The following is a 16,396-nucleotide window of genomic DNA, read 5'->3' on the forward strand; positions in this document are numbered from 1 at the left end:
GCCGAAATTCAAAGTGACCCTGTCGAGGAGCAGATTAGAGAAATACAGTTTTCTTTTGTTGTAGACTTTTTAACCAGCAATACTTTCGATGTTTTAATATGTTAAAACATGTCATCATGATTCATTGCCGCTACATGGCGCTGTTGCAACAGCGGGTCCAGATTGCCGAAAGGCTCCGAAACCTCGCGAGGCTTGGGCCAGTTCGCGAGGTCACGAGAGTTGAGAGTGGGTTGAGTCAACAAGCGGAGTAACGTTACAGGCGGACCACTGTACTGGTGCAGTTTGTTTGTCGCCATGAGAGGATGTAGCGGCCGGATACGCGTCTCTGTGGTACCGAACTATGGTTAGCCCTTCGCCTGGCTGTGTGCTGGTGGTGCCGCTGCTGCTGCTGTTGGTGACCGGGGGAGGGACGTCGGCGCAGCTGGTGGTCAACGTACGGAACCGTGGCGGGGATGTGACTCAGGAAAGTATCATGGCTGATACTGAGCAGGACATCATCACTCTGGAGTTTCAGAAGTCCGACGGTACTCTAGTCACGATGGTCATCGACTTTAAATCGGTAAGCCACGTCCCCTTCTAATCATCCCTCGTCGTCTTTCGACTATAGACAACGTTTGTTAGACGTAGACGTTTTTCCAGTGCACCGTAAGTAACGTTTCCGGCGCGCGAATTTTTTGTTTTCGTCCAGCCACACATAACGTGACACCAAAATAAATTTATCCCGTGCGGTACTTGTGACTTCCCCTCACATCGTGGGCCTGCAAGTCCGATCCAAATCATCTGAGACATCGCTACACGCGTGCAGGAAAGGCCGTGGGAGAAGAATTGTAAACATTCTGTTCTACAGTTCCGGCATCTGCGTGACTTAGCTCTCAACTTTTCCAGATCGAACAAAACAAAGTCATGGCAGATAAAAACGTGTTTCCGGGACAGAAACTGGAAGGTATATAATTTGTGGAGGGGCGCCAAGTTGTTTGGATAGTTGACATTATCTCACATGTTGGTTCCCACAGTAGACATCCCCACATCTGCTGGTTCACACAGGAAATATCCGCTTTGCCCTCACATTCATCTTTGAGCCCCCCCCCCCCCCCCACTTCTGCTTTGCCCCTCATTTTCTTCCCACCCACTAGCGATATAATAGACGTTAATCTAGGACAACAACAACAACAACAACGAAAATCTGTTTTGCCCCCACCCTTCTGCTTTGCCCCAAATTATGGCCACTGTTAGTCGGCACTTGTCATCAGTAGACATCACCACACATGCTGGTTCACACATAATTTGGACATATATGACTACAATATGGAATGCACTACCACAATCTGTGGTGGATTCTACGACAAAGCACGGCTGGACAAACATTGGGAGAGTCTGAAGTACAACACATGAGTAACGTTCGAAACCGGGATTACCACAGGCTGAGCCTCCTCATCTCGAAGATGGTATAGAGGTAAAGAGGTAATATGGCGGGAGAACTCACAACATGTTTCACACCGGTCTTAGCCAAGTAATCAGAGACGATGGCAGACTTCACCCCTTACCCATACGGTTTTATGACATTTCCAGTCGCACAGACACAAATGCAGCAGCAGTATGGAGGATGTTTGGCAATGCTACATACTTTATATATATTTTTTGTATTGGGAATTGCACACACACACACACACACACACACACACACAGACAGACAGACAGGCACAGCACAAGCCCCAAACAATACTTTGCTCTCTTTTGGGTGAAGCAATGACAGTAGCACAGAATATTTGATTGTACTTTGACATCTCGCTTTATTTGTACTCAAGTAGTTCTGGAGTCCTTTAGCCCAGGTGCCCTCCTGTTACAGTGTCAGCTTGTGTACCCAGGCTAGGAATCCTTGCTTGTTTGCGGATGCACACACAGAGACACAGGATAACCGTGATCCAACAGGACATAATCACCATCACAATCACAACCATGGCAAATTTCCCTGCACTGCAGCTTGTTTATTAAGCCAGGCAGTGGCACACTCGCATGGCCCGCCAAAGCATGGACAAGCCCACGGTTGGATACGTTACTTGTACATCCCTCTGTCTCACTCACTATCCGGTTTAACGTTTTCTGTTGCCTATCACCTGGGGGTCGGACGTGCTTGCACATGGGTGGGGTAGCTTGATGGCCGCTCGCCAGGTGCCTCTGTCCTGCGGACTCGCATGGTGTAGGTTGAGGTGGTGGAAGTCCTCTCTGATGTTGTCGACCCACCTTTTCCGTGGTCGTCCCTGTGGGTTTCGGCCCTCCACGGTCATGTCGAGGATTTTCCTAGGCCACCTCTCACTGTCCATTCTTTGTCGGCGAATGCAGTTGTTTATTAAAGGAAACTGGATTTTCTCGTATACAGCACAAATGTAGTGGTATATTCTGTATTTCCATAGTTTGCAAAGGTATTGGTTTGTGGAACTCATTGGAGTTACATGTATGTACATTTTATCATTCATATCATGATTCATCATGTTACAAACAAAGAACTCTGTCGACTTGCTATTGCCAGACAAAGGAAGAGATCTGTAATGATATATGGTTTTGACAGACCCATATTCAGTGCACACAATTCCCAGAAACCGCAAGTGATTTGTATAGCTGTCATCACGGTTGTTGTTCCATTATCACCTACTGTCAGTCAGGGTGCTCAGTCAGGGAGAGCAGCACTAGGTTGCTCTACCTGGTAAACTGAATGCTAAATCATTTTACCGATTTCCACACACAAGTTATTTCTGTGGACATCGCATTGGTGTGGGCATTGGTTTTGGTATCTTTGACGTACTGTTACATTAGTACCTGAAAAATGATTATTAATGAAAAAGAAGAATTGAAATTCTGCTATGAGAGACATTGGAAAGCATGTGTTTTGTAAGTTGGCAGTTCCATAGTGTGAATGCCTTGTACAATGTACGTGCTACGATATACATTTGGATTTGACGCTCGGTTTTGTATATATTGTTATTTTGGGTTACTTTTTAGTTTCATCTTAATTCCTTCGGACCTTGTTTATGTTATTCTGTACACGCCTGTAAAGAAGTGAGTTAAGCACTGAGCGCACCTACCCTGAATAAAGAAAACAGAAATAGAATAAAATAAAATAGATGTGATGTTCGCAATGTTAGTAAATGTTCAACCTATATTGGAATAACAAGTCATAACAGTTTGTTGGCTTCTGAAACAAGACGACCTACCTTCTGAAAGAACAATCATTTAAGGATGTCTTATCATATTATTGTTATTGTTCATTATCACATCAGCTCAAATTTTGTTCGCTATCTCGGTTTATTTGGTGGTTACACCTTGGGGCTTGATAGTAACCCTTTTATTAGATACATTCGGGTGTGCTCAATTGTTTTTATAACCTTCATGATCACTTAGGTTTGAGTATTTAGGCATTGCATGATTTTGGGGATGTTTGGAGGATGTCATCCATGTAATCAAGTAAGTGTGTCCAGACGCACACACAGCTGTCACCTGGGAGCACCTATTGTAGGGCGTGATGATTGTGGTGCAGTCAAGTGGTTTGCCACTCCTATCAGTATCAGGCAAAAAACATTACTGTAAAATACTGTAAATGCAGAAATATTTGCAGTGGTTTTATGTTCGCGGTTTTCGCGGCAACCGTTTCACCGCAAAGTTAAAACCACCGCAAACATTTTTGTCCAATACTGTAGCAGTATGTGACTATAGTGCTGCCGCAAACTTAAAACGACCTATCACTATCAGGCCAGGCAAAAACATTGAGTTACTGTAAATGCAGAAATGTTCGCGGCGGTTTTATGTTCACGGTTTTCGCAGCGACCGGTTCACCGCTCACCGCTAACTTAAAACCACAGCAAACACTTTTGTCCAATGCTGTAGCAGTATGTGACTATACTATAGCGCTGCCGCAAACTTAAAACCAACGCGAACATTCGATTTTCGCCTTAGCGCGAAATAGAAACAGGGCTGTCTCCAGGACCCGTCCTTCCATCCCGGGACAGAAATTTGCTTGTTGTGACGGAAAAAAATTCAACCCCTTCCGTCCCCCAAAATATCAATTTCATGAGATAAAACTGATGAAAATTTATTTTTTGTCACCTTAAAATGACAAATTCAACAATGAAAATTTAAAAAATCGTCTACGAAACGATGAGTGGGATAGAAAAAAAATTTAAAGCTGGAGACAGCCCTGAATAGAAACCATGCAAACTTAAATGCACTTACAGTATGGTCATTGTGGTGCAGTCAAGTGGTTTGCCACTCCTGTCAAGCCAGGCAAAAACATTGGGTTATTACATCTGATAGTAGGTTACGGGTATAGGTACACCAGATAGGAGACCACAACCGCAGAGAAAGGACCGACCTTTGACATTTCGTTGGTAAAAAGGTCACTAAACGTATATCCTGTCAACCCTTTCTTATATTGGAGACAGACAAAAGCCCATGAATGTCATTGTATGTCAAACTAGAGTTCCACGACCTCATACCTTCGCCAAACGATGTTGACCTTTTGGAGTGACATATTGTAATTTTTCTTCATTGGTTATGCAAATAAGATCTTTTTTTTTTGCATGATTTGTATTTCAATATTTAGATCATTACTTAAGCTATCTACATACCAAAAATCACGGCAATCCGTCAACCCTTTCTTGAGTTAGTCTCTTTCAAAGTCCGAAACAAAATCGGCCCCTGCAGTTTCAAAAAGCCGATAGGGGGCACAAACTTACAGCGCTTATACGCTCTGTTCCAAGAGGCTATCTACCACTCAAAAATCATGACCATAGCGTGTCCAGAAAACGAGATATCAAAGCCGGAAGATTCATTGCAGTACCACAGAAAACCGGTAGGAAGCTCATTATCGAACTTGACCTTCGCTTTCCCGACCCCCACCCACATACCGAATATCGTAAGGATCCATCCACAGGTTTTCGAGTTATCCTATCCACACATACAAAAAATTGTAAACAGACAGACAGCACCGGAAACTGTTTGTCATACATTGTACCTATCCAATTGTTGTGCGGTAATTTTGTTTAGCTGCTAATTAAGTAATTATCCCCTGCAGGCTCCAACACCTGGGCGGCCTTCTGAACCGCCCAGTTGTTACAACTTGTCCTGCCTAAACATAAAGTCTGCCCTCCAGACGTGTCTTTCCGCTCCTTTGTGTATGTTCTCACCACCTGACAGCCACATAACCTCTTCTGCAGTCCCCCCAACTTACCTCAGTCCTCAATTCAAGACTTCCAGAAAACTGGTTTTGAAGCCCAATACAATTTCGAGAGGTAGCAATTGCAAGTAATGTTGCCATGTTGAGTTCCAGATATGCTTTTAGATACTGTAAATGTATATTTCAAGCTAAGGGAAAAATGGAGTGTTCACAGTGGTTTTGAGTTTGCGGCTTTGCAGCTATATAGTCACTGCTAGAGTATTACACAAAAATGTTTAAACATAAAACCACCACAAACATTTCTGCATTTACAGTAGTCCTACCAACCTAGAAGTGCATAAACATGTTTGCTATATGAAGATAAACACTGTAGGTCCAACACCCCCTCACACAACATGGAAGATCTCTGGCCCTAATACCTATATTTACAGGAAATGCCCCGGGGCCAGTGAAAGCAGAGATTGTAGGGAAGTATATATATTTATCTGCACTCCAGACTAAGTGGTATTGTGAAGAGATGAACCCACCTGTCCATTGACTCCATTCACTTCTACAGATCAAAGACAGGCCGAGTCCTTTCATCTGCCCTGCCGGGATTCTGGGCTTTTACTAGTCACCGGTTATCGGGAAACTACAAGTCTTGGTTTTTAGGAAACCCTGGGGTTTCATTGATTCAGGCATAACTTTTGTTCCTTGAAATATGTCTTGAACTTGAAACCTTTGTTACTTACAAACTGTAGCTAACGGAAAATTCTGAGAATCATTTATTTACTGGGGAACAAAGTCATAAGTGCAGGTGTAAAACCACTAAGATATTACTTGTATACAGTTTTCGCATCAATTATGCAAATTAGGTCATTATTTGCATTATTCGTTTCCGTTGAGGTTTCTCTCGAACCAAGTTGCTGATGTATTGAGTATGATACATCAATTTTCCTCGTTGATTATGAAAATCAAGTCCTACTTTGCATAGTAAACATACCATTATATGTTGGTCTTTATCAAAGTTCCCTTCAGGTCTAAAATTATCAATATCCATTCATCCCTTCTTGGCTTACCTTGTTTCAAAATCTGCAACTGAAATGCCCCCTGCAGTTTCAAACAAAGGTGCTAGAGGGCCAAAACTGATCTCACGACCATAAAAGCTATCTACCAGCCAGAAATCGTGACCATAGCTTGTGCAGAACATGAAATATCATAACTACAAGTTCTACTGCAGTATTTGAAAGCTGCTAGGGGACCCAAAGTCTCATCATTTTGAGGTCTAATCAAGACTTACCCACCTACCACACCAACTATCAAGACGATCTATCCTGTCAGGCATTTTCAAGTTATCGTGTTGACAGACAGACACAGGAACGCTAACAAAAACAAAAGCTTGTTGGTGCAGATATTAATTTAAAATCATCCTAGCAAGTTCTTACATTTAGGATGGTGACGTAAAGCCGGCGGCTCCGTGTATGAGGGAGCTTCGGGCGTAAGCCTCAAACCTCTGCTCGTAAAAGAACCCAACAAACTTATCGAGAAGAATAGGGGTGACCCGGTGTGCTTGGCCAAAAACGTGAGCCATGGTGAAGCCGCATTGCACTACCACTAGCTACTTGAAAAAGCATCATGCTTCACCTCAATTGACTATTGAGGATAACTGCTTTACATACCTTTAGTACAGTGTAAGCTCAGAGTCCCATATCAGAAGCCTGTGCAGACTCAGACTGGCTTGCTGGAAGGTTGCGTGTGACACGCTTTGAGGACAGATGTTTGTCAGTGGTAGAAATACTTTTTTTCAGTGTTCTGCAATATTGCAGAATGTCAAAAAATTTTTCTGCAATTTTAAAATATTTTCTGCAAATACACAAGCCTCCATGATACAACATTCACAACTAAATAATGCCTACTTACTTACATTATATCTAGAGCTTTGCAACATTGCTGTAATTCTTTATTCTCTCACTCTATCTTTGATTATCACTAGCAAAATTTTTAAGAGGAATAACATGCATGTGTGTGAAAAATATTCAAATGAATAGCGAAAATTGCAACAGCAAAAGTATATTTCTTCAATATCAATCAAATCAAATATTCGTTTGATCATTTCAGTATGTGTATCAAAATTAAAAACAAATTCAACAGCCTGCCTGATAAGGAGGACAAAGGAATCATATCCTTGCGAGAAATACGTGTTCTGATGCGTATTATGATTAATAAATAAGATCGCACGACCTGTGACACGGCCACGGCCCACAGAAAACAACAAAAACCGAGAAAAAAATGTAAAATTCAAAATAAAATGCCTTCATGCAAACCTTGGTCTCTGTGTAGTTTTTTTGTATAAATCTGAAAAATTGATATCGGTTTCAAAAATCGGACTCCGACTTCGGACATTCGGGGAGACTCCAGAGATCTCCAGAGACGGCCCGGCGATGTTAGTTTTTCACGTGGGTGCCCCCCTCCCCACTGTGTCGGCACAGGAGAAAATGTTCCGCCTTTTCCACACAAGGCGGTGCTCTAGATCTATCCGAGTAGTTCTCAACTTCATCGCTGCCATCAGGACTTCAAGGACCACGGGCTAATGTTGTGGCCACCGTTTCGTTCCTTCTATCATCATGCCCATGCCTCGAGTTCGGTCTCTGAAGAAATCGCATGCTTGCGACATACGCTAGAAACATCCGGGTTTTGCCGACCCCGAGATCGTGACCGCGGAGATTAGCGACGGTTGACGGAAATGCACGAATTTGACATTTTCTCACATGATTCGTCCCCGAAGTTACCACGGAAAGTGTCGAAACCCCCCGAACAAACTGACCTCAAGTAGCACCAGGCAGTCGGAACGCACCGAAACGCGGCCATCTTGCGCGGCGCTGTGGGTTCAGTTTGCAGCGCCTCTAGTTTGCTTAGTACTACTAGTAAGTCTATATAATCTCCTGAATTGAGAGCCATTGATTCCCGAGTCTCATTTTTTTCTTCTGCAAAATTGCAGATTGTTTAATTTTTCTTCTGCAATCTTGAAAATCTTTATGCAATTTGCAGATTGCAGACGGGTATTTCGAACGCTGTTTGTGATATCAGACTGAATACCTGGTCACACACACTGGTATATTTCATCTCTAACAGAGCTTTAGAGATGTGGTGGTTTCTAGTCCCAGGTTCTGAATATTTCCAGATGTCTGTTCAATTTCCATATTGCTGCATGGAACAAGCCATGACAACATTCATCTTAGATATAACCAGCTTCATCCAAAAAGATTCATACATTGTATACTATTACTACCCAGTGTTTTCATCTCTTTTACATGGCTTATTACGGTACATTTGTACTTCATGACAGTCTTTTGTCTTTGTCAAGTTTGTACAGACCACTAAAATAAGGTCAGAATTGCTCTTGCAGTGTTATGCCCCTTTCACACAACAGGTCCATGGTGCATGTGTTGGTTGGAAGATCACAGTTTTTAAACATGTTTGTATGGTTCAATGATGTATTTTGTTGCAACTTCTCTCCCTGAATATTGGTATGCACTGGTTGATTTAACTTACTATGCAAAGAAATGGTAGGAAAAACTACTTTCCGTATTGTCCTAATTTTACGTAGTGTACCTTTAACAGAGGCTGTAATCTGTGTCCAAATCTTACATAGTGTACCTTTAACAGAGGCTGTAATCTGTGTCCGTAGGAAGTGCAGATCTTCAAGGCACTGATTCTGGGAGAGATGGAGCGAGGACAGAGCCAGTACCAAGTCATCTGCCATGTTACAAAGTTCAACAAGAACGAATTCATCTCTTCAGACGCCATGTCAAAACTCAGACAGGTACGCCTCTTTTTTTTTCTCTTCCCTTCTTGATTCTAGTTTTTAATTACTACATGTACAAATGTACTTCTTATTGGATGCAGCTGTCTGCTCTATAGTATAATCTAATCATTTTTACACTGACCCAATGGAATGCCGCCCTTCCTTGTTAGGGCAGTCTTCCTTTGTTCAAGAACATCTGGTTTTTAGTAAAGTACACATAACTGTTTCAGTGTTTGTATGAAAGATCCAACTTCAAGACAGTCCCAGTCCATATTTGTGACTGATCTACTAACAATAGTGGCTGTAGATATTTGGTCAATAGTTGTATGGAGTTGCACAGGATACAGTGGGAAGTTTATTTATTAAGTACTCCATGATGGAGGTCAATGACCTCTGACAGGAGTATTTCTAATTGATTTATTGGTTTGGCTGTTCAGGACTCAGCTAGGCTGTGGCTAGGGTATCACAAGGGGGTAGCACTACTGACAAAGACAAAGACAATACAGCTGAAATTGAGATTTTGACATGGACAGAATAACAGAGGAAGTCCCTGTAAATTCACCTGTCCTTTGCACACACAAAATCAGTTGTTAATGTTCCTTAGTGCCTTTCCTTTATTTTCCCTTTGTTTTATTTGTACCGGGCACTTGTGCTGTATCTAACCCACGCGCAACTACTGATAATCTCAGATATGAGGCTAAGCAGTAAAGAAAAAGAAGAAGAAAGTCTCATAGAATCATACTATTGAGCATAATTGACTAGATGCTGACTGTCCTTGACACTTGACATCTGACTGAGTCTTTCCCACCGCTGCCGACCCATGAAGTACCCACCCTGTACTAGACAGACTAGAGTAGCGAACATATTCCTACCCGGGGATTTCAAGGGGCTTAGAAGCTCTGTTTACTGCGGAGTGGTCTGTGTGCAGGGTTGGGTCTGTCAGGGGTAAACATGAGAACAGAGTGTGGAGGTATCAGTGTCGAACCCCCTGACCCGTACACAGTTCCCTTCAGGTGTAATCGCTGTACCGGGCGTGCTAATGGCCCCCTGTAAAAATGGCCCCTGTATCCGCCAAACCGCCAAAGGCAAGAGTTTGAAAGGAGGGGGCAGGGGAGGGCACGTTAAAGCCTCCTGTTTCCAATCCACCCCACGAATGGGCGCAAGTATGCGGTGTGTACACAGCTCTGTGTGGCACCGCCGGATGAAAAGCGGCAGTGTTGTTGTTCACAGTTCAGGAGCTAATACTATTCCTTGGGGGAGGGAGACTTGTCACGACCCTGACTCTGATGGAGTGCACTTTGCCTTCCAAATGTTTACACAACAAGAAGGAAGAAGAACATGGAAAAAATGCTGCTAGACTTCCTGTATGGAAGAATGGAGCTTGCCCAACCCCCAATTTCTTACTTTACTGACTGAAGTTTACAGTAGGCTCATTAGTGCATACTTTAGTGCATGTCTTTAGTATGGTCTGAAGATATTTTCCAAGCAGAGGTTTTTTTGGGGGGGGGGGCTAGAAAGGGCCAGGATTTTTAATGCTGTACTAATCCACCGGACAAAACCTCTGCTTGGAAATTACTGTTAATGCAGAAATATTTGCAGTGGTTTTATGTTCGCGGTTTTTGCGGCGACCATTTCACCACGAACCTTAAAGCCACCGCAATCATTTTTATCCAATACTGTAGCAGTATGTGACTATACCGCTACCGTGAACTTAAAACTAACGCAAACAATCCACTTTTGCTTTAGTGCGTAATAAAATTTTTTTTTACAGTAGTCTGAAGATTGTTTTCTTTATTTGGCTGGGCATATGTAGGATTAGGATCATGAATAATTTGATTGATGTATGTCTTATATACGCATTATAATCTCCATAGATATATCCTTTACCTCTGAATAATGATGCTTGTGTGTATGGCTTATAGTATGCGGTTAAACCGTTCATATTTTTAGGCAGTCTAAGTTTTGACTACTGTTGTCTTGATATGACGTAACACTAACTGTTCCTAATGTCTTTTTTGAAAGACTGAAGCGTTTAGAAACATCTTGTAATGCCCAGTAGTGACCTGACAGTCCAGGTGTTCCGTCATGTCGTAAATATTGATTATCCTGATGAATATATGACCAGGATATCCTGTCACCTGGGCGTCCCTGTGATAGTATCCACAAACATCTGCCTATGTGCAAACAGCGATGAGTTTACAGAAGGTTCCGTGGGGTCCAAGCAGGGCTCGAAATACTGTAAATGCGTATAAGTTTGCATGGTTTTTATTTCACGATAGGGAGGAAATGGACTGTTCATAGTGGTTTTAAGTTCGCGGTGTTGGATAAAAATGTTTGCGGTGGCTTTAAGTTTGCGGTAAAACGGTCGACGTGAAAACCGCAAACTTAAAACCACCGCGAACATTTCTGCATTTACAGTACGCCATATGCAACTTTTTGTGCACCCAAAATTGACACCATGCACCTGACTGGGTGCATATAGGTGCACCTCACTCACTCACTCACTCACTCTCTCCCATAGCTTAGTCAGCCGTCGGGGCAGCATGGCTCTCAGATATTTGTATAGGGTAACGCACATTGAACATCAGTAATACAGCGTACTGTTGACATCTAATTCTAAGTGTAAGAAAAATAAGAAAACCTTAATTTGTTCTATTGCTAGTTTAGAATTTTGAAGTTAGCTATGTAATTTGGGTTCATTTATTTTATGTTGAGTGCACCCTAGGTTTTTTTTCATGCACCAAAATTTTTAGGTTACAACCACCAAAAATTTTAGGTTACAACCACCAATTTTTTTAGGTTACAACCACCACATTTTTTAGGTTACAACCAGCAAATTTTTTAGGTTACAACCACCAACATTTTTAGGTCACAAACACCAAAATTTTTATTTTAGGTTACAAACACCAACATTTTTAGGTTACAAACACCAAAATATTTAGGTTACAACCACCAAAATGTTTAGGTTACAACCACCAAAATATTTAGGTTACAACCACCAAAATTTTAGGTTACAACCACCATATTTTTAGGTTACAACCACCAAAATTTTAAGGTTACAACCACCAAAATTTTTAGGTTACAAACACCAAAATGTTTAGGTTACAAACACCAACATTTTTAGGTTACAACCACTAGGGCAGAAAGTAGTTTCGAGACCTGGTCATAGCACTACATGTTGTGGCTGCTGAAAGCTACAGGCATTTCTTCTCCCTCTTCAAAGCAAGTGTCCCCGCTAACATCAAAGCTGACATACCAGATGGCCAGACCTTAATATAGCTCAGAAGTACTGCAAGCATGTGACTGGGATGGAGGTTGTTTGTTCCCTGTCATGTCAGTTCGGACAAATGTGGCGTGCAGGCTCAAAGAAAATATTGGAAAAGCCATTACGTAAAGCTAGCGCCAGACGGATCTTTCGGAGAGTTCAGTTTTTGAACATGTCACAGTTGGGCTTGAGTTTATGTCATGCTATCCAGCAAATACTGTAAATGCATTTTAAGTTCACGTGGTTTTTATTTCGCGCTAAGGCGAAAATGGAGTGTTTGCAGTGGTTTTAAGTTCGCGGTAGCGCTATAGCCACACACTTCTACAGTATTGGACACAGATGTTTGCGGTGGCTTTAAGTTTGCGGTGAAATGGTCGCCGCTAAAACTGCGAACATAAAACCACCGCGAACATTTCTGCATTTACAGTACACATCAGCACACACATTCAGCTTGTAGTTGGTAACTGGGAGACCCTGGTTTGAATCCGGGGAAGGGCACCCTGGTTGGAGCTGCATTCATCTTTTGGAAGGGACGTAAAATGAGAATACCATGATCAAGGAGGTGCCTTGAGCCTGTTAAAAGGCATTTACAACAGCCTCATTGCTCAGATGGGTACCTACTGGCTGTACTTCAGATCAAGGAGGTTATAACCTTGTTCAGATGAAACGACCTGGCAAGCCACTGTGAAATCCCAACATACACTGTAATTCACTTTATCTTCACGGTAGCTAAATTTCACGGTGTAAGGAAAATGGACATTTTCACTGAACTATAACTTTAAGCAAGTGATTTATAAAACAGATATGTGAAGGAATCATAGATAATTACAATTTCACAGTGATGATAAGTTCACGGTACAGAGATGACCGTGAAAACCGTGAACATAAAGTTACAGTGAAAGAAACAAGAACTACAGTACATGTTTGCATTCATCATCATGGCTGTATGTACTTTTGAAACAACCTTGAGATCATGTTTGAACATGTCATGTAGATCAATTCTGGTGACGACAGGTTTGTATACTGTTTATGTACAGTTTAGGTATTGTTTATGTACTGTTACAGAAAACCGGTCCCACCCAGTGCCTTTGGAAGAGTCCATTCTTGCATGGGGGATCTAAATGGGAAAGTCTATAGTGGACTTGGGTGATCATGGAATAGTCCATGTTTGGGGGAAGATGATTTTGGAATGGTCTATTTTGAATGGGATGTAAAAGAATTCTTGCACAGTACTAGTGGCATGTTACAAGTGTGGCAAATACAACACTACGTACGCATATCAAATGTTACAATAAAATAATTGTCTTAATGGTCTAATATTTCAAACATGTACATGTAAGCTCTCAGACAATTACAAACAGTTGCAATTTATCATCTAAAGCCTGAAAAGCATATTGCAGTTCTTCTTAAAGATTAGTTCTTATCGTAAATGAAGCATCCCTGTGCTATGGAACCTACCTGACACTGATATCCACTCAAACCCATAGGGAGAGTAGATGTGTAGTGATGATATCAATAATATTGCTTAGATGTCAGCAGATACAATCTCCATTTTGTTCCCCCATATGAAATAATAACTTGTGAGTCCCCTGGTGCCATGCGGACCCAGGTGGTCTGCCCTGGGGCCTACCGAAAACAGAGCGTCTTTGTGAGAGGAAGGTCAAGGTCAGGACCAAGGGGAAAACACTCCCACTAATTGGGAACAGGCAGGGGAGGTTGTGGTCTGTGCCATGGTTGGGAATAACGCAGACTTTGAGGGAAACCAGTTCTTCTTGTAAGACTAACAAAGCCGTCCTATATCCCAGATCACATCTTGGTATGGCTGGAATGGTGCATTACAGCATGACAAACAAATGTAGGCTTGGGCTTGGTTGTAAATTTTCACTACTTAATTGGCAACTGGGCGGTAAATTTTCCGCTACTAGATAGAACTTTCCTTGGTCGCTTCAGCAAAGGGTATGCATGGGTTTTTCCGTGAGGCGTAGCGAGCTATTTTATCTAATTCACCTGTAATCGTAGCTGGCCTGATCTAATTCATTCGTGAAGCGTGATTGGTCACTTAGATTGTACGTGGAGTGCTATATTTTTATCCTAAGTCCATCGTTAAGCGCTGACAAATTATTCGTAGTGGAATGTCAGATTGCAAAAAAAAGTCAGTCGCGATCGTGTCGGTATGCACTTGTTTTTCCAGACACCCCACTAACACAGTGGAACGATCCAATCAAATCTTTTGGATTCCCAAAACCCTTTGAAAAGGAGTCAATTTTCCATTGAACATTGCCAGCCCTCCTGATGATACTGTTATAACACATTAACAGCCCTCCAAAAATTGGGATCCCCCCATTTAGACCCTCTCAGGCAGGACCAGGTGGTATCAGTCATGGGTAGGGTTTGAGTGATGCTGAAGTTTCCAATAGAGATGAATTAATGTAGACTGGAGTGTTGCCAAGGTAGTTATCCCAATTAGCAAGGAGATGCAACAGTTGTGGTCTGAACTACAGAAGGATGCGTTGAAGTGTTCCAGTAGTGTAGTTTTTCATTTAGAGAAGCAACAGTATACTGTATAGGCCCGATTTGCATGCAGTTTTTTCCCACACGATAGATGTTTTAGAGATTGGGGGTCTGGCATTCAGGCTACCGATATCATCAATATTGGCCAATGTCAGGATGAATTGTTAGGGTCATGAAGATATTTTGATAGCCTGATTTGATTGATCTTTACTAAGAAATGATGTACATTATCCTCAGAGTGTAGTAGGCCTTATACTCCATAAATGATATGTAAAATCAGGCTTTTATATTTGTCTCGGCGATCCCAAAAGTTGTTCTGTTACGAGGTCAGTTAAGGACTCAAAAACAATTTTAAGATGACATATGTCTCCTTCTGCCATTTTTGCCCAACTGATTATATGCTTATCAGGAATCCTGACCCCCTGATATCGGGGCATTTTGGCTTTATACACACAGGCACAAATACTTCTGAGGTGTCTTGGGGGATTTTCCAGATATCGGGGAAAAGCCTTGATATAGCCATAAAATTCCTCTGAATACGCCGAAAAAGCTGTCGCCGTCCCGATACCAGCAGTTCTGATTTCGCGAAATTTGCCATTTAAGTCAGGACGTATGTGGAATCACTAAGTAGGCGATACCAATTTTATTCCTTGGTTTTGGGGTTTGAAAAAACAAAAATACTGGACTGGAAGATCAAAATGACAACTAAGTCGGTACAGTCTGTACCTTGGTACATGCAAGTTTAACTTTAAGTGTGAACATGGCGAGATTCAATCTTTCTTCCCAGCCCTCTGTTTTCATGATAATTCCTCTTACATAACTGCCGAATCTCTTTTGTTCTCTTTGGTCAACGTTGCATCGGAGTAACAGCCGTTGCATAAGATATCTTTTTGGACACAACTAAATAAACCTATATGCGAGATATTAACCTTAGAATATGCGAACACGTGCTTCTTTACACCAAGTTCAGGTTAGTGATTCATTGACAGTTAATGATATAATTGTAGAAATAATTCAAAGAGCAGGGCACAGCACATTACATGTTTAGCTAGCATATGTAACACACAAATATGTAAGTTTAAACAGGTTCCAATCCAAGTTTTTTTTAGAAGTTCTCTATTACCAGTCTACTAACTGCAATTTATACCAACTTTAGGATGATAACAATGCTGGACTCCTTGAAGCTTTGTGGCGTCTAATCCTATTAGATGGCATGTGTGCATGGTTTGAGAATCTATGATTGTCTTGGGGATTACATTTTGTCCAAATACTGTAATTCACTTTATCTTCACGGTAGCAAAATTTCACGGTGTAAGGAAAATTGACATTTTCGCTGAACTTAAACTTCACGATGATGGCAAGTGATTTACAGAACGAATGTGTGAAGGAATCATAAATAAGTACAACAGGTTTTTCACTGATGATAAGTTCATGGTACAGAGGTTAAAACAGTGAATGTAAAGTTACAGTGAAAGAAACAAGAATTACAGTATATATTGGAGATCAATTTCGTTTTGCTTGGATGCCTTATCATATGGGTAAAAGCATTCAATCTCTTATCGTACATAATTTGTGCAGAACATTTCCTTCCAAAGTCCCAGGAAAGCTCTGCATATCTGAGCAAGGGGGTTATAGGGATCCCAGACAAGGCCATAATGCCACACAGATC

At 41.7% G+C, this 16,396-nt stretch overlaps 1 protein-coding gene across 1 annotated transcript in view; it reads left to right on the forward strand.

The window, feature by feature from the left end:
* The first annotated feature begins 206 nt into the window (after window positions 1-206).
* The window catches only part of LOC136432389 (out at first protein-like), a 41,662-nt gene continuing 25,472 nt past the window's right edge, over window positions 207-16,396 (forward strand). The window contains exons 1-2 of the mRNA XM_066423634.1: window positions 207-559; window positions 8,835-8,969. Coding sequence (XP_066279731.1) covers window positions 341-559; window positions 8,835-8,969 — 354 coding nt within the window. The 5' untranslated portion in view covers window positions 207-340. The remainder of the gene's footprint in view (window positions 560-8,834; window positions 8,970-16,396) is intronic.

This window comes from Branchiostoma lanceolatum, chromosome 4 (genome assembly GCF_035083965.1).
Source record: "Branchiostoma lanceolatum isolate klBraLanc5 chromosome 4, klBraLanc5.hap2, whole genome shotgun sequence".
In the NCBI taxonomy this organism is placed as follows: domain Eukaryota; kingdom Metazoa; phylum Chordata; class Leptocardii; order Amphioxiformes; family Branchiostomatidae; genus Branchiostoma; species Branchiostoma lanceolatum.